The sequence below is a fragment of the Leptodactylus fuscus genome, chromosome 11, assembly GCF_031893055.1.
Source record: "Leptodactylus fuscus isolate aLepFus1 chromosome 11, aLepFus1.hap2, whole genome shotgun sequence".
Lineage (NCBI taxonomy): Eukaryota > Metazoa > Chordata > Amphibia > Anura > Leptodactylidae > Leptodactylus > Leptodactylus fuscus.
In genome coordinates, this window is record NC_134275.1 from 7480057 (window position 1) to 7500313 (window position 20257).

At 42.0% G+C, this 20257-nt stretch overlaps 2 protein-coding genes across 2 annotated transcripts; both read left to right on the plus strand.

Annotated features, from left to right (window-relative positions):
- Positions 1-11235: 11235 nt before the first annotated feature.
- On the plus strand, positions 11236-14614 carry LOC142184397 (ankyrin repeat and SOCS box protein 12-like). The gene is made up of 3 exons (XM_075259241.1): positions 11236-11944; positions 13080-13271; positions 14519-14614. The coding sequence occupies exons 1-3, from the start codon at positions 11341-11343 to the stop codon at positions 14566-14568; spliced, it is 846 nt and encodes a 281-aa protein (XP_075115342.1). The 5' UTR covers positions 11236-11340; the 3' UTR covers positions 14569-14614.
- Positions 14615-18257: 3643 nt separating this feature from the next.
- LOC142184744 (inversin-like) lies at positions 18258-19007 on the plus strand. Its single transcript, XM_075259804.1, has one exon. It carries the CDS (start codon positions 18372-18374, stop codon positions 19005-19007), a length of 636 nt encoding a protein of 211 aa, XP_075115905.1. The 5' UTR covers positions 18258-18371.
- Positions 19008-20257: the final 1250 nt, after the last annotated feature.

The following is a 20257-nucleotide window of genomic DNA, read 5'->3' on the forward strand; positions in this document are numbered from 1 at the left end:
TGTTATACAAAATGTTCCCGGTAATTTATCAGAGAAACATCACATAAAGAATATCTGCAGTCAGTGACTATACCAGAGCGGGGCCTTTATAGGTGAGGCCGGGCTCAGGTATTTACCTTGATCTCTGCGGAGCCCTGACACACATCACCCTCTGCTCAGGCTGCAGTAGGTAGACCTGTGCCGGGCCCCGGAGACCTCACGAGTGCAGAAGACACTCCACATCTAAGAAGGTGCGTCCGCACAGGGACAACCTCAGTGCAACATTCACTTAACTTAAGGAGAAGCTCAGGTAGTGCATTGTGGGAATGTATGCAAATGAGAACAGATGACACTATATGGCACCATGAGGGCGGGGCCACTGACTTCTACTATAACAAAACCTATCCTGTGTGATACTGACTGCTGAGCTGTGTATCTAATCCTATCCTGTGTGATACTGTATACTGAGCCGTGTATCTAATCCTATCCTGTGTGATACTGTATACTGAGCCGTGTATCTAATCCTATCCTGTGTGATACTGTATACTGAGCCGTGTATCTAATCCTATCCTGTGTGATACTGTATACTGAGCCGTGTATCTAATCCTATCCTGTGTGATACTGTATACTGAGCCGTGTATCTAATCCTATCCTGTGTGATGCTGTATACTGAGCCGTGTATCTAATCCTATCCTGTGTGATGCTGTATACTGAGCCGTGTATCTAATCCTATCCTGTGTGATGCTGTATACTGAGCCGTGTATCTAATCCTATCCTGTGTGATGCTGTATACTGAGCCGTGTATCTAATCCTATCCTGTGTGATGCTGTATACTGAGCCGTGTATCTAATCCTATCCTGTGTGATGCTGTATACTGAGCCGTGTATCTAATCCTATCCTGTGTGATGCTGTATACTGAGCTGTGTATCTAATCCTATCCTGTGTGATACTGTATTCTGAGCTGTGTATCTAATCCTATCCTGTGTGATACTGTATACTGAGCCGTGTATCTAATCCTATCCCGTGTGATACTGTCTGCTGAGCTGTGTATCTAATCCTATCCTGTGTGATACTGTATACTGAGCTGTGTATCTAATCCTATCCTGTGTGATACTGTATACTGAGCTGTGTATCTAATCCTATCCTGTGTGATACTGTATACTGAGCTGTGTATCTAATCCTATCCTGTGTGATACTGTATACTGAGCTGTGTATCTAATTCTATCCTGTGTGATACTGTATACTGAGCTGTGTATCTAATCCTATCCTGTGTGATACTGTATACTAAGCTGTATCTAATCCTATCCTGTGTGATACCGTATACTGAGCCGTGTATCTAATCCTATCCTGTGTGATACTGTATACTGAGCCGTGTATCTAATCCTATCCTGTGTGATACAGTATACTGAGATGTGTATCTAATCCTATCCTGTGTGATACTGTATACTGAGCTGTGTATCTAATCCTATCCTGTGTGATACTGTATACTGAGCTGTGTATCTAATCCTATCCTGTGTGATGCTGTATACTGAGCTGTGTATCTAATCCTATCCTGTGTGATACAGTCTGCTGAGCTGTGTATCTAATCCTATCCTGTGTGATACTGTATACTGAGCTGTGTATCTAATCCTATCCTGTGTGATGCTGTATACTGAGCTGTGTATCTAATCCTATCCTGTGTGATACTGTATACTGAGCGGTGTATCTAATCCTATCCTGTGTGATACTGTATACTGAGCCGTGTATCTAATCCTATCCTGTGTGATACTGTATACTGAGCTGTGTATCTAATCCTATCCTGTGTGATACTGTATACTGAGCTGTATCTAATCCTATCCTGTGTGATACTGTATACTGAGCCGTGTATCTAATCCTATCCTGTGTGATACTGTATACTGAGCTGTGTATCTAATCCTATCCTGTGTGATACTGTCTGCTGAGCTGTGTATCTAATCCTATCCTGTGTGATACTGTATACTGAGCTGTGTATCTAATCCTATCCTGTGTGATACTGTATACTGAGCTGTGTATCTAATCCTATCCTGTGTGATACTGTATACTGAGCGGTGTATCTAATCCTATCCTGTGTGATACTGTATACTGAGCTGTGTATCTAATCCTATCCTTTGTGATACTGTATACTGAGCTGTGTATCTAATCCTATCCTGTGTGATACTGTATACTGAGCTGTATCTAATCCTATCCTGTGTGATACCGTATACTGAGCCGTGTATCTAATCCTATCCTGTGTGATACTGTATACTGAGCTGTGTATCTAATCCTATCCTGTGTGATACTGTATACTGATCTGTGTATCTAATCCTATCCCGTGTGATACTGTCTGCTGAGCTGTGTATCTAATCCTATCCTGTGTGATACTGTATACTGAGCTGTATCTAATCCTATCCTGTGTGATACCGTATACTGAGCCGTGTATCTAATCCTATCCTGTGTGATACTGTATACTGAGCTGTGTATCTAATCCTATCCTGTGTGATACTGTATACTGAGCTGTGTATCTAATCCTATCCTGTGTGATACTGTATACTGAGCTGTGTATCTAATCCTATCCTGTGTGATGCTGTATACTGAGCTGTGTATCTAATCCTATCCTGTGTGATACTGTATACTGAGCTGTGTATCTAATCCTATCCTGTGTGATACTGTATACTGAGCTGTGTATCTAATCCTATCCTGTGTGATACTGTATACTGAGCTGTGTATCTAATCCTATCCTGTGTGATACTGTATACTGAGCTGTGTATCTAATTCTATCCTGTGTGATACTGTATACTGAGCCGTGTATCTAATCCTATCCCGTGTGATACTGTCTGCTGAGCTGTGTATCTAATCCTATCCTGTGTGATACTGTATACTGAGCTGTATCTAATCCTATCCTGTGTGATACCGTATACTGAGCCGTGTATCTAATCCTATCCTGTGTGATGCTGTATTCTGAGCTGTGTATCTAATCCTATCCTGTGTGATACTGTATACTGAGCTGTGTATCTAATCCTATCCTGTGTGATACTGTATACTGAGCTGTGTATCTAATCCTATCCTGTGTGATACTGTATACTGAGCTGTGTATCTAATCCTATCCTGTGTGATACTGTATACTGAGCTGTGTATCTAATCCTATCCTGTGTGATACTGTATACTGAGCTGTGTATCTAATTCTATCTTGTGTGATACTGTATACTGAGCCGTGTATCTAATCCTATCCCGTGTGATACTGTCTGCTGAGCTGTATCTAATCCTATCCTGTGTGATACTGTATACTGAGCCGTGTATCTAATCCTATCCTGTGTGAGACTGTATACTGAGCTGTGTATCTAATTCTATCCTGTGTGATACTGTATACTGAGCCGTGTATCTAATCCTATCCTGTGTGATACTGTATACTGAGCTGTGTATCTAATCCTATCCTGTGTGATACTGTATACTGAGCTGTGTATCTAATCCTATCCTGTGTGATACAGTCTGCTGAGCTGTGTATCTAATCCTATCCTGTGTGATACTGTATACTGAGCTGTGTATCTAATTCTATCCTGTGTGATACTGTATACTGAGTTGTGTATCTAATCCTATCCTGTGTGATACTGTATACTGAGCTGTGTATCTAATCCTATCCTGTGTGATGCTGTATACTGAGCTGTGTATCTAATCCTATCCTGTGTGATACTGTATACTGAGCTGTATCTAATCCTATCCTGTGTGATACTGTATACTGAGCCGTGTATCTAATCCTATCCTGTGTGATACTGTATACTGAGCTGTGTATCTAATCCTATCCTGTGTGATACTGTATACTGAGCTGTATCTAATCCTATCCTGTGTGATACTGTATACTGAGCTGTGTATCTAATCCTATCCTGTGTGATACTGTATACTGAGCTGTATCTAATCCTATCCTGTGTGATACTGTATACTGAGCCGTGTATCTAATCCTATCCTGTGTGATACTGTATACTGAGCTGTGTATCTAATCCTATCCTGTGTGATACTGTATACTGAGCTGTATCTAATCCTATCCTGTGTGATACTGTATACTGAGCCGTGTATCTAATCCTATCCTGTGTGATACTGTATACTGAGCTGTGTATCTAATCCTATCCTGTGTGATACTGTATACTGAGCTGTGTATCTAATCCTATCCTGTGTGATACTGTATACTGAGCTGTGTATCTAATCCTATCCTGTGTGATACTGTGTACTGAGCTGTGTATCTAATCCTATCCTGTGTGATACTGTATACTGAGCTGTGTATCTAATCCTATCCTGTGTGATACTGTATACTGAGCGGTGTATCTAATCCTATCCTGTGTGATACTGTATACTGAGCTGTGTATCTAATCCTATCCTGTGTGATACTGTATACTGAGCTGTGTATCTAATCCTATCCTGTGTGATACTGTATACTGAGCTGTGTATCTAATCCTATCCTGTGTGATACTGTATACTGAGCCGTGTATCTAATCCTATCCTGTGTGATACTGTATACTGAGCCGTGTATCTAATCCTATCCCGTGTGATACTGTCTGCTGAGCTGTGTATCTAATCCTATCCTGTGTGATACTGTATACTGAGCTGTGTATCTAATCCTATCCTGTGTGATACTGTATACTGAGCCGTGTATCTAATCCTATCCTGTGTGATACTGTATACTGAGCCGTGTATCTAATCCTATCCTGTGTGATACTGTATACTGAGCCGTGTATCTAATCCTATCCTGTGTGATACAGTATACTGAGCCGTGTATCTAATCCTATCCTGTGTGATACTGTATACTGAGCTGTGTATCTAATCCTATCCTGTGTGATACAGTATACTGAGCTGTGTATCTAATCCTATCCTGTGTGATACTGTATACTGAGCTGTATCTAATCCTATCCTGTGTGATACTGTATACTGAGCCGTGTATCTAATCCTATCCTGTGTGAGACTGTATACTGAGCTGTGTATCTAATTCTATCCTGTGTGATACTGTATACTGAGCCGTGTATCTAATCCTATCCCGTGTGATACTGTATACTGAGCTGTGTATCTAATCCTATCCTGTGTGATACTGTATACTGAGCTGTGTATCTAATCCTATCCTGTGTGATACAGTCTGCTGAGCTGTGTATCTAATCCTATCCTGTGTGATACTGTATACTGAGCTGTGTATCTAATCCTATCCTGTGTGATACTGTATACTGAGCTGTGTATCTAATCCTATCCTGTGTGATACTGTATACTGAGCTGTATCTAATCCTATCCTGTGTGATACTGTATACTGAGCTGTGTATCTAATCCTATCCCGTGTGATACTGTCTGCTGAGCTGTGTATCTAATCCTATCCTGTGTGATACTGTATACTGAGCTGTATCTAATCCTATCCTGTGTGATACCGTATACTGAGCCGTGTATCTAATCCTATCCTGTGTGATGCTGTATTCTGAGCTGTGTATCTAATCCTATCCTGTGTGATACTGTATACTGAGCTGTGTATCTAATCCTATCCTGTGTGATGCTGTATACTGAGCTGTGTATCTAATCCTATCCTGTGTGATACTGTATACTGAGCTGTGTATCTAATCCTATCCTGTGTGATACTGTATACTGAGCTGTGTATCTAATTCTATCCTGTGTGATACTGTATACTGAGCCGTGTATCTAATCCTATCCCGTGTGATACTGTCTGCTGAGCTGTGTATCTAATCCTATCCTGTGTGATACTGTATACTGAGCTGTATCTAATCCTATCCTGTGTGATACCGTATACTGAGCCGTGTATCTAATCCTATCCTGTGTGATGCTGTATTCTGAGCTGTGTATCTAATCCTATCCTGTGTGATACTGTATACTGAGCTGTGTATCTAATCCTATCCTGTGTGATGCTGTATACTGAGCTGTGTATCTAATCCTATCCTGTGTGATACTGTATACTGAGCTGTGTATCTAATCCTATCCTGTGTGATACTGTATACTGAGCTGTGTATCTAATCCTATCCTGTGTGATACTGTATACTGAGCTGTGTATCTAATCCTATCCTGTGTGATACTGTATACTGAGCTGTGTATCTAATTCTATCTTGTGTGATACTGTATACTGAGCCGTGTATCTAATCCTATCCCGTGTGATACTGTCTGCTGAGCTGTGTATCTAATCCTATCCTGTGTGATACTGTATACTGAGCTGTATCTAATCCTATCCTGTTTGATACTGTATACTGAGCTGTGTATCTAATCCTATCCTGTGTGATACTGTATACTGAGCTGTGTATCTAATCCTATCCTGTGTGATACTGTATACTGAGCTGTGTATCTAATTCTATCCTGTGTGATACTGTATACTGAGTTGTGTATCTAATCCTATCCTGTGTGATACTGTATACTGAGCTGTGTATCTAATCCTATCCTGTGTGATACTGTATACTGAGCTGTGTATCTAATCCTATCCTGTGTGATACTGTATACTGAGCTGTGTATCTAATCCTATCCTGTGTGATACTGTATACTGAGCTGTGTATCTAATCCTATCCTGTGTGATACTGTCTGCTGAGCTGTGTATCTAATCCTATCCTGTGTGATACTGTATACTGAGCTGTGTATCTAATTCTATCCTGTGTGATACTGTATACTGAGTTGTGTATCTAATCCTATCCTGTGTGATACTGTATACTGAGCTGTGTATCTAATCCTATCCTGTGTGATGCTGTATACTGAGCTGTGTATCTAATCCTATCCTGTGTGATACTGTATACTGAGCTGTATCTAATCCTATCCTGTGTGATACTGTATACTGAGCCGTGTATCTAATCCTATCCTGTGTGATACTGTATACTGAGCTGTGTATCTAATCCTATCCTGTGTGATACTGTATACTGAGCTGTATCTAATCCTATCCTGTGTGATACTGTATACTGAGCCGTGTATCTAATCCTATCCTGTGTGATACTGTATACTGAGCTGTGTATCTAATCCTATCCTGTGTGATACTGTATACTGAGCTGTGTATCTAATCCTATCCTGTGTGATACTGTGTACTGAGCTGTGTATCTAATCCTATCCTGTGTGATACTGTATACTGAGCTGTGTATCTAATCCTATCCTGTGTGATACTGTATACTGAGCGGTGTATCTAATCCTATCCTGTGTGATACTGTATACTGAGCTGTGTATCTAATCCTATCCTGTGTGATACTGTATACTGAGCTGTGTATCTAATCCTATCCTGTGTGATTCTGTATACTGAGCTGTGTATCTAATCCTATCCTGTGTGATACTGTATACTGAGCTGTGTATCTAATCCTATCCTGTGTGATACAGTATACTGAGCGGTGTATCAAATCCTATCCTGTGTGATACTGTATACTGAGCTGTGTATCTAATCCTATCCCGTGTGATACTGTCTGCTGAGCTGTGTATCTAATCCTATCCTGTGTGATACTGTATACTGAGCCGTGTATCTAATCCTATCCTGTGTGATACTGTATACTGAGCCGTGTATCTAATCCTATCCCGTGTGATACTGTCTGCTGAGCTGTGTATCTAATCCTATCCTGTGTGATACTGTATACTGAGCTGTGTATCTAATCCTATCCTGTGTGATACTGTATACTGAGCCGTGTATCTAATCCTATCCTGTGTGATACTGTATACTGAGCCGTGTATCTAATCCTATCCTGTGTGATACTGTATACTGAGCCGTGTATCTAATCCTATCCTGTGTGATACAGTATACTGAGCCGTGTATCTAATCCTATCCTGTGTGATACTGTATACTGAGCTGTGTATCTAATCCTATCCTGTGTGATACAGTATACTGAGCTGTGTATCTAATCCTATCCTGTGTGATACTGTATACTGAGCTGTATCTAATCCTATCCTGTGTGATACTGTATACTGAGCCGTGTATCTAATCCTATCCTGTGTGAGACTGTATACTGAGCTGTGTATCTAATTCTATCCTGTGTGATACTGTATACTGAGCCGTGTATCTAATCCTATCCCGTGTGATACTGTATACTGAGCTGTGTATCTAATCCTATCCTGTGTGATACTGTATACTGAGCTGTGTATCTAATCCTATCCTGTGTGATACAGTCTGCTGAGCTGTGTATCTAATCCTATCCTGTGTGATACTGTCTGCTGAGCTGTGTATCTAATCCTATCCCGTGTGATACTGTCTGCTGAGCTGTGTATCTAATCCTATCCTGTGTGATACTGTATACTGAGCTGTGTATCTAATCCTATCCTGTGTGATACTGTATACTGAGCTGTGTATCTAATTCTATCCTGTGTGATACTGTATACTGAGCTGTGTATCTAATCCTATCCTGTGTGATACTGTATACTGAGCGGTGTATCTAATCCTATCCTGTGTGATACTGTATACTGAGCTGTGTATCTAATCCTATCCTGTGTGATACTGTATACTGAGCGGTGTATCTAATCCTATCCTGTGTGATACTGTATACTGAGCTGTGTATCTAATCCTATCCTGTGTGATACTGTATACTGAGCTGTGTATCTAATCCTATCCTGTGTGATACTGTATACTGAGCCGTGTATCTAATCCTATCCTGTGTGATACTGTATACTGAGCTGTGTATCTAATCCTATCCCGTGTGATACTGTCTGCTGAGCTGTGTATCTGATCCTATCCTGTGTGATACTGTATACTGAGCTGTGTATCTAATCCTATCCTGTGTGATACTGTATACTGAGCTGTGTATCTAATCCTATCCTGTGTGATACTGTATACTGAGCTGTGTATCTAATCCTATCCTGTGTGATACTGTATACTGAGCGGTGTATCTAATCCTATCCTGTGTGATACTGTATACTGAGCTGTGTATCTAATCCTATCCTGTGTGATACTGTATACTGAGCTGTGTATCTAATCCTATCCTGTGTGATACTGTCTGCTGAGCTGTGTATCTAATCCTATCCCGTGTGATACTGTCTGCTGAGCTGTGTATCTAATCCTATCCTGTGTGATACTGTATACTGAGCTGTGTATCTAATCCTATCCTGTGTGATACTGTATACTGAGCTGTGTATCTAATTCTATCCTGTGTGATACTGTATACTGAGCTGTGTATCTAATCCTATCCTGTGTGATACTGTATACTGAGCCGTGTATCTAATCCTATCCTGTGTGATACTGTCTGCTGAGCTGTGTATCTAATCCTATCCTGTGTGATACTGTATACTGAGCTGTGTATCTAATTCTATCCTGTGTGATACTGTATACTGAGTTGTGTATCTAATCCTATCCTGTGTGATACTGTATACTGAGTGGTGTATCTAATCCTATCCTGTGTGATACTGTATACTGAGCTGTGTATCTAATCCTATCCTGTGTGATACTGTATACTGAGCTGTGTATCTAATCCTATCCTGTGTGATACTGTATACTGAGCTGTGTATCTAATCCTATCCTGTGTGATACTGTATACTGAGCTGTGTATCTAATCCTATCCTGTGTGATACTGTATACTGAGCTGTGTATCTAATCCTATCCTGTGTGATACTGTATACTGAGCTGTGTATCTAATCCTATCCTGTGTGATACTGTATACTGAGCTGTGTATCTAATCCTATCCTGTGTGATACTGTATACTGAGCCGTGTATCTAATCCTATCCTGTGTGATACTGTATACTGAGCCGTGTATCTAATCCTATCCTGTGTGATACTGTATACTGAGCCGTGTATCTAATCCTATCCTGTGTGATACTGTATACTGAGCCGTGTATCTAATCCTATCCTGTGTGATACTGTATACTGAGCCGTGTATCTAATCCTATCCTGTGTGATACTGTATACTGAACTCTGAAACTGAATGTAGCACACCTTATACAGATTTAGAGCAGCACACACCATTTATATTGGGTATCACTATGTCCTGTGGATATAACATGAATGTCTAATAGATGTCCGTCTCCTCTCTGGGATTTGCATATTAAGATTGAGATCCCCTCCCTATAATTGCTGTGAATGAAGAGGTGGCTGTACGTACCTGATTCTATATTTTCATTTCTATCCATGTCTGAGATGGAAATACCCCTTTAAGGGAGACACTGACCAGTAGCATGCAATACTAGTACTGAGCACCAGGTGGCATGCTGGATCTGACCACACGCAGCATATCCTATCCTATCCTATCCTATCCTATCCTATCCTATCCTATCCTACATCCTACTAATATTATAAATGTTAAATTTTGTGTGTTTGGATGCTGAATGGATTTGAATGACATTTGTCCCATAGATAGATTGTAACCTGGAGTAACACATCGGCTACTTTGTATCCCGGTAAGTGACATGGCTTCACGACTGTTATGAATTTATGGTCACATACTATATTACACTGCACTTGGCAGCCGCTTATCTCAGCTACTGGCGATAAATTTACTCCTTCCCCAATGAGCCATGATAACAGTAGGACCATTCCAGGACCCCTCGCTGAACAGACACTGATACAAACCAGGGTTCTTCAGTTTAACCCCTACATCTGCCCTCAGTTCCCCTCGCTAGCAGAAAAAGGATCCCATTGAAGTCTATGGAAGGCTTTTTTTCAGCATTGAAATTCCACACCAAATTCTTCACCATTTTCCTCCGTGTGACTGGACCCTCAGAGTGCGAAGCTAAAAACTATCTCTCGGGGACCACCGCCTCTTTTCATATCTGTCCCGCAGCTCACTTATGGTTATTTTGGTTCGTGTTTTTGCAGATTTCCAGGGAAGGCAAAAGAATCTTCAAGAGGAAACAGAGGGCCTGTGTTTAGTGTCAGTAGTTACTGCCTGGTGATTACATTCCGGATATGTTTACTTTGTACTCAGCAGAGGCCAAGCCTCGCGCTCCTTCTCTGTCTGCTAAAAAGAAACACAAATCTAAGTCCTGGCGGTGAATGGTGAGCCTGCCGCAACTTCCGGAAAATGATTCTCTAAGATTTGTATCAATTGTTCCCCTTGTTCTGAAGAAGAGGAAAACTGCAACACTGTCTGTCACAGCCTGCACATCTTTCCCGACACCCCCTACTGCCCCCCCTCATGGCGGAGGTGGTGACTGTCCCCTTTAATCCGGATGTTTCATGTCTTTGTTTCAGTTTATATTATATTACAGTTATAACAATCTGAAGAAGATTTAGTATCGCTGCAGTTCCCTTCCTCCAGCTTTACCCCATATATGGCGAGTCCTAGAAGATACATTGATGACGTTCATTCCGAGAACTTTCAGCTTCATAGACAACAGCTGTTCCTACAACTTCCCGCTCTCACTCCAGCCTGTAACTCTGTAACCCATGTTGTGCTGTATTGGACACATCTAATATTTGGTGATTTTCCTTCCGCCTCGGACACAAAGTCACCATGTTAAATCTTCTCAGGTCTATAAAGGAGAAGGTGCTTTGTGATGGAATCTACGCTGCTATCAGGAAAAACAATCTAGAAGAACTGCGTCTGCTATTGTCGAAGGAGAAAGCCAAGAAACTTGTGAGGAACACTGGTGGGACGGTCCTGGGCCGGGGTCTGACCTTAGCTACGGTTAGAGGATATTTAGGATGTATGGAGGAATTATTAAAAGCTGGAGCCGATCCAGGAGAGAGGGATTCCTACAATGAAGCAATGTTTATGGGGGAAAGCCAATTCATGAAGCTGTTGTTGGATTATGGGGCGAAACCTGATTGTGGCGAGGACCTTCCCCTCTGCCTCGCGGCACGTTTGGCAGAACCGGGTATTTTTAGGACGTTGCTGCTTTATGGGGCCGACCCAGATTATAATGGTACCAGTCGGGAAGTCTTACAAGGACACATAGAGTCTCACTCAGTATTAGGGATGTGTCTCTCCAAGAACTATGAGGTCCCATTTGTGGAAATGCTCACTGAGTTCGGAGCTAATATGTACTTACCTGATATCCAGGAGATCCTTCTCCACGCCGACAACGAGGCAGCAAAATTCCTGGACAGAAAGAGGGGTAGTGATAAGTGTTTCTTCTATGTGAAGTCCTGTGTTCCTTACTCTCTGTAAATGTCTTCTAGTTTATCAATATACAATATTCCAGTTTGCAAATAACTTCTATTCTATCAGTTTTATCCCTTTTAGGCTAAGGCCCTACATTGTGGAAACGCAGCTTCTTTTGTTGCAGATTTTGTTGCGATTTTTTGAGCCAAAGCCAAGAATGGCTACAAAAGGAACGAGGAACATAAAGGAAGTTCTTACACTTCTCCCTTCTGCTCAATCCACTCTTGGCTTTGGCTTAAAAAAACGCAACAAAATCTGTAACAAAAGAAGCTGCGTTTCCGCAATGTGGGGCCTCAGCCTTAGAGATAATCCAGTTCAAAAGCCTTCCCAAATAATATATAATTCTCTCTGAGCACAACCTTTGCTCTGGAAGTCACTTCTTCTTTGTACTCTTAGGCTGAGGCCCTACGTTGCAGAAATGCAGCTTTTTTTGTTGCAGATTTGTTGCAGTTGTTTGAGCCAAAGCTAAGAGTGGTTTGAGCAGACGGGAGAAGTATAAGAACTTCCCATATATTATCATTCCATTTGTAACCATTCTTGGCTTTGGCTCAAAAAACTGCAACAAATCTGCAACAAAATAAAGCTGCGTTTCTGCAACGTAGGGCCTCAGCCTTAGGCCCCATGTTGTGTTTTTTGGTGCAGAGTTTTTGAGCCAAAGACTAGAATGGCTACAAAAGGAATGGGAAACATATAGGAAGTTCTTATCCTTCTACCTTCTGCTCAATAAACTCCTGTAGGAAAATCTGCAACAAAAGACGCTGCGTTCCTGCAATGTCAAGTCTCAGTCTCAAGGCACCCATAGACATTAAATAACATTTATTTATATGTATTTAGCACTTGAATGGGCCTAATAAACAGGGGGGTCTCGAGCTGCAAACTCCACAGCTAAATCAGTTGCGGCACCTGGGCAAGATCAAGTAGAATGCCTTCTGCCTCTCATTGTTTTCAATCTGAGTGGAATCCTTTGCTGATTTGGAGGCAGAATCCATCCCCAAATCAGCATCAAATTCATGTGAACAACCCCTTATACTGAACACTAGTGTCTAACTCCAATCTCATCCTGTACTATGGTCTTATCTCCTCTGCAGTTCATCCAAGATCCCTGATGTCTCAGTGCCGGATCGCTATAAGAAGGCGGCTGAAACAAGTGGGGAAACTCCGTCTCCTCGATCAGCTAGAAATCCCTACCAATCTAGTGAGATACTTACAGTACCACAATGAGCTGGATTACCCAGACACGCTGCCACGATATCATGATGAAATAGCTAAAGAGATCTATGGTTAGACATATTTACAGTTTATGTATATTTAGGTTCGGGTTAGAGGGAGGGTCTTATAATTCAGCCGAGATGTAGCAGTGCTGGCCGTGCGCTCAGCTCGGCTACTCCGGAGATGCACCCAAGCTGAGCAGACGGCCAGCACTGCTACACCAGAGAACCGCTGAGCCCTGCTGCACACTCAGCTCTGCTGCATCAGAGATGTAGTAGAGCTGAGTGTATGCTGAACCCTCATCTCTGCTGAATCAGAGATGTAGCAGGGCTGAGTGTACTCTGAACCCTGCTGCACACTCAGCTCTGAGATGCAGCAGAGCTGAGTGTGCAGCAGAGTTCAGCACACACTCAGCTCTACTACATCTCTGATGCAGCAAAGCTGAGTGTTCAGCGGGGTTCAGCGCATCTCTGATGCAGCAGAGCTGAGTGTGCAGCAGGATTCAGCGGTTCTCCAGTGTAGCAGCGGTTCTCCGGTGTAGCAGTGCTTCTCCGGTGTAGCAGTGCTTCTCCGGTGTAGCAGTGCTGGCTGTGCGCTCAGCTTGGCTGCATCTCCGGAGTAGCCGAGCTGAGCGCACGGCCAGCACTGCTACATCTTGGCATAGGAATGCATTGATCAGTGTTGATTGGCCGAATGCCATACAGAGTACAGCATTCGTCCAATCAACGCTGTTTCTGCTGGAGTAGGCAGAGTCTAAGATCGGTCCACAGCAGTCTCCATTCTGGTCCGATCTTAGACTCCGCCTCCTCACAGACGAGCCTCTGGCAGAACCAGCGTTGATTGGCTGAATGCTGTACTCTGTATGGCATTTGGCCAATCAACGGTGGTCAATGCATTCCTATGGGAAAAAGTCAGCTCATGCATATCGCAAGCTGACAGGGATCCCGACATAATACAGTGATTTGGGCTTGTTAGATGCCCCCAGACATGCTTCCCCTGCTGTCCCAGTTGCATTCCAGGGTGTTGCCATCATTTCCTGAAGTGTCATAGTGGACTTGGTGACTCTCCTGAGTCGAATGGTGGGATCCCCTGAAACGAAGCATTTTTCCCCATAGACTATAATGGGGTTCGATATTCGTTCGAATAGTCGAATATTGAGGGGCTCTTTGAAACGAATATCGAATCTTGAATATTTTACTGTTCGCTCCTCTCTAATGATTCCGTGTATATATATATATATATATATATATATATATATATATATATGTTAATGTTTTTTGATCACTTGTTTATCACATTTCTTTCTTATTCCTTTCAGATAGATTTTTCCATGGAGTTGCATTGGAGACCCCCCCTCCTTCTATCTGAAGATTTGTTTGTATATTGTATTATATTAAAGTTTTTTTCTTTTATTAATGACGGCGTTTATTATATTTTTATGGGGATTTTGGATCGGATGAATTTGTCGCATTGTTTCATTAAAGGGATTCTATCATTACAATCACATTTTTTAAGACTAACACGTAGGAATTGCCTTAAGAAAGTCTCTTCTTCTCCTACCTTTAGATGTCTTCTCCGCGCCGCCGTTCCCTAGATCACCCAGTTTTCTTCAGTATGCAAATGAGTTTTGTCGCAGCCCTGGAGGTGCCCCCAGCACCGGCCTCTGTCTTCTTCTGGCACGCCTCTCCGTGATGTCTTCTGCTGATGGTCACGCATGTGCAGTCGGCTCTGCCACTGGGCAGTTTTTGGCTGCACTTGTATGTTTCTGCTCCTATTAAAGGTTCATTCACATGCCACATTTATTGGATTAAACAGGGGGCCCCAAAGACTTGTCTTGTAAAGAGAACCGCGCTCACTGGTCCAACATCTAAGATACAATCAGAAGTGTTCACACTTTTTATTAACAAATCATCACAACACGTTTCAGGCTTATGTAGTCCTTTCTCAAGAGCAAATAACTTAGCCAGTCAGGCCATCTGACATAAGCATCATGTGATCCATAAGTGTCAGGTGAGCATGTCTATCTCAGTTTGAATACCAGTGAAAAACCTGTGATAGGTTGTTATATATAACTGGAGTAAAGCTGTGTGTATGTGACCTTGAGTAAAGGTGTCATCCACAGCACCCTGCCCCTTCAAAGCTGACCTACAGCAGTGAAGAAAAATGGCTGGGTTGTTATGGAAACCTGGAGTAAAGCTCTGATGTGTGATGGTGTGTGCTGAGCTGTGTATCTAATCCTCCGACGTGTGGTACTGTGTGCTGAGCTGTGTATCTAATCCTCCGGCATATGATACTGTGTACTGATCTGTGTATCTAATCCTCCGACGTGTGATAATGTGTGCTGAGCTGTGTATCTAATCCTCCGACGTGTGATACTGTGTGCTGAGCTGTGTATCTAATCCTCCGGCATATGATACTGTGTACTGATCTGTGTATCTAATCCTCCGACGTGTGATACTGTGTGCTGAGCTGTGTATCTAATCCTCCAACGTGTGATACTGTGTGCTGAGCTGTGTATCTAATCCTCTGACGTGTGGTACTGTGTGCTGAGCTGTGTATCTAATCCACCGACGTGTGATACTGTGTGCTGAGCTGTGTATCTACTCCTCCGACGTGTGGTACTGTGTGCTGAGCTGTGTATCTAATCCTCCGGCATATGATACTGTGTACTGATCTGTGTATCTAATCCTCCGACGTGTGATACTGTGTGCTGAGCTGTGTATCTAATCCTCCAACGTGTGATACTGTGTGCTGAGCTGTGTATCTAATCTAATGGATCTCTCCCCATTACACATCGCCTTGCTTAAAGCCAGTCTGCTGTACATTTTGCACAGGAGGTTCTTCTTATGCCTTGAGTTAACAAGCCTTCATTTTAACCCATTAGTGACCAAAGTATGGACTATCTATGTCATTCACTAATGGGACTTATATCATACCTCCCAACTGTCCCGGATTGTGCGGGGACGTTCTCGGATTCCTGGTTGTGTCCTGCAGTCCCGGTCGGCGGGAGGTATGTCCCGGTTTCAACTCATCTGCATCCGGAGGCAACACATGACAGTTTCTCCTGCAGCGCATTTCTCAGGCGCTTACTCTGTGGACTTTCTGCTTCCATTATAGCAATAGGAAAACTGCTGGCTTTTCTGTAGGTATAATTGACATGCCGCGATTTCCAAAACCGTAACAGTTTTGGAAACTGCACAAATTTTCCTGCTGTGTCTGGATGGGATTCGCTACAATCCCTCCACTATGCAGAGACTATAAAACACTAAACCGCGGCATTTACGCCATGTAGGGAACCGCCTTAAATAGTTTCTCTAACCATCTTTGTAGTAACAGTCTGTTGTCTTGACCATTGCCAATGGGTACGACCATGAATGTAGGAACTTTCTATAGTCCTGCAGTTGTCAGAAGCCCAGCCATGATCTCCTTAACGTGGGCCAGTTATCTTCTCATGCATGGTCACCTGTCCACAATAATGTCTTGGCTCGGCTTCTGACAAGTTCCAAACCAAAGAAATTTCCTACATTTCTGGTCATCCATCGGCCACTGGTCAAGACATAAGACTGTCACTGCAAAGATGGTGAGAGAAAATCTTTAAAACTTTGCACATTTTGAAATATTTAGATTTGCAACATTGTAATATTTAGATTTTCAACATGGCAATATTTAGATTTGCAACATTGTAATATTTAGATTTGCAACATGGCAATATTTAGATTTGCAACATGGCAATATTTAGATTTGCAACATTGCAATATTTAGGTTTGCAACATTGTAATATTTAGATTTGCAACACTGCAATATTTAGGTTTGCAACATTGTAATATTTAGATTTGTAACATTGCAATATTTAGATTTGCAACATTGTAATATTTAGATTTGCAACATTGTAATATTTAGATTTGTAACATTGCAATATTTAGATTTGCAACATTATAATATTTAGATTTGCAACATGGCAATATTTAGATTTGCAACATTGTAATATTTAGATTTGCAACATTGCAATATTTAGATTTTCAACATTGCAATATTTAGATTTGCAACATTGCAATATTTAGATTTGCAACATTGTAATATTTAGATTTGCAACATTGCAATATTTAGATTTGCAACATTGCAATATTTAGATTTGCAACATTGTAATATTTAGATTTGCAACATTTTGAAATATTTAGATTTGCAAAAATTTTCTACAAATTTAAAGAGGACCTTTCACCATTTTGCACACAGGCAGTTCTATATACTGCCGGAAAGCTGACAGTGCGCTGAGTTCAGCACACTGTCGGCTTTCCCGATCTGTGCCCGGTGTGAAGAGCTTACGGTCCGGTACCGTAGCTCTTCTATGGTCAGAAGGGCGTTTCTGACAGTTAGCCAGAGACGTCCTTCTTCACAGCACAGCCAATCGCGCTGTGCTGTGAGAGCCGGGAGGAACGCCCCCTCCCTCTGCTCGCAGTACTCGTCCATAGACGAGCATTATTAGGGAGAGAGGGGGGAGTTCCTCCCGGCTCTCACAGCACAGCGCGATTGGCTGTGCTGTGAAGAAGGACGTCTCTGGCTAACTGTCAGAAACGCCCTACTGACCATAGAAGAGCTACGGTACTGGACCGTTAGCTCTTCACACCGGGCACAGATCGGGAAAGCTGACAGTGTGCTGAACTCAGCGCACTGTCAGCTTTCCGGCAGTATATAGAACTGCCTGTGTGCAAAATGGTGAAAGGTCCTCTTTAAATACGGCTATTTTCGTGGGAATACCCCTTTAAGTGTCATAGACTGACTTAGATCTAGCATGGCTGCTGTTCCCTGCACAGAGCATTACCTCCACGCAGGCTCTACTGTACGTTGCAATAACTAAAAAGTTGATAGTTTTTATTCCAAAAACATTTCAGCCACAGACAACAGCTGCTTCTATATCTGTCCTCTCACTTCCGCCCAACCCTTTGACTCTTATCTGTCACATGGCTGTGATGTGACCAAAGGTTCCTTCCCCAATAAGACTCTGCAGAATAATATAGGGGGAAGTTGCGGAAGGAGATTGTATTAAACTCTCTGGACATGAGTGATATTATGCTTTTATCTGACGAGCTCCCGGACCTGTAACCCATGTTGTGCTGTATTGGACACATCTAATATTTGGTCACTTTCATTCCGCCTCGCTGCACAGAGACATCATGTTAAATATTCTCAGGTTTAGAAAGGAGAAAGCGCTGCGTGATAAAGTCCTGGATACTATCAAGACAAACAAGCCAGAAGATCTGCGTCTGTTATTGTCTAAGGACAAAGTCAAGAAACTTATCAGGAAAACTGGTGGGAAAGTTCTGTCCCGGTCTCTTATATCTGCCATACATAACAAGCATTTAGAATGTATGGAAGAATTATTAAAAGCTGGAGCCTACCCCGGCGTTGTGGATAACCGTAACCTTGTGGCGCGCGCAGTGAATATGAGGAAAGGAAGATTCCTCAAACTGCTGCTGGAGTATGGGGCAAATCCCGATTGTGGCGAGGATCTTCCCTTGTACACCTCGGCGCGTATGGCAGAACTGGGTATTTTTAGAACATTGTTACTGTATGGGGCTGATCCGGATTACAATGGTTCAGATCAAGAGTTCTTAAGAAAGTATCTAAATTCTCAGTCCGTTCTAGGTTGGTGTCTTGCCAGTAACTGTGATGTCCAATTTGTACAACTGCTCGTCCAGTTTGGCGCTAATATGTACGTACCTGATATACAAGAAATCCTTCTCCAGGCCGACAACGATGCAGCAAGATATCTGAGCAGAGAGCGGGGTACGGACAACTTATACTTCTAAATAGAGGATATGCTCATTCCTTGTAAATATCTTCATCTTGTACTGATCTACGATATTCCGGCTCGTAAATAATTCAGATATTATATCAGTTTCTCTCTCGATTTCTGTCTGCTTGACGGGATGTCCATGTCCATGGGATGTTGGGAAGAATGGCCAAATGTCTCATCTCCAGGACTTCTCCTGAGCTTCTCCCCTCCTCTGGAATTCGCTACCACTCCGATATTCCAAGTCTAATCCCAAATAATTGACAAGTTAAAAGATACTATCGGTATATATGGGAGCAAGGGAGGAATACTATGTTATCCTGAAGGAGTTCTTAAGGATAAGATATTAGGGAATGAAGTTCTCCAATGCATGGACTATAAGAGTATATTATAAATGCACTCCTCTAATATCTTACCCAGCACTTTACTCTACTTTATTGGATTTTATATGGCCGAAGACAAATAGAAATACAGTGGAGAGATCCACACGTTCCAGTTATATCTGGTATAGGAGATGTGCACACAGATACACATAGCTGCTGGCTAGTCAGTGCAATGCTTCACTAGCCAGCCTCACTGTACTACATATAAATAATACCGCCATATTGTACATCTAAATACTGTACCAGTGAAAGTCTCATTTTCACACACTAGACCTATATCTTTGCAGAGAAGAAACACTCACTAAATGCATTTGCAAGTCAGATTATGGTAATTTCAATCAGAATTTTATATTGTGGATTATTTCCTATTTCTAGGACTCTGGAGTAATTGTTTCTATATATAATTCTATCTATTCTGTCTATTACAATACTGCCAATCTCATCCTGTACTATGGTCTTATCTCCTCTGCAGTTCATCCAAGATCCCTGATGTCTCAGTGCCGGATCGCTATAAGAAGGCGGCTGAAACAAGTGGAGAAACTCCGTCTCCTCGATCAACTGCAAATCCCTACCAATCTAGTGAGATACTTACAGTACCACAATGAGCTGGAATAACCACAGAAGCCGCCACAATATTATGGGCTACACATAGGTATTAGAGCTTTATTAGATATGAGACATTTTATTTAGTGACAGTATTGCATTATAGTGCTGTACATTAATCCCATGGCTCTGTACATTATTATATTAATCCCATGGCTCTGTACATTATTATATTAATCCCATGGTGCTGTACATTATTATATTAATCCCATGGTGCTGTACATTATTATATTAATCCCATGGTGCTCTGTACATTATTATATTAATCCCATGGTGCTGG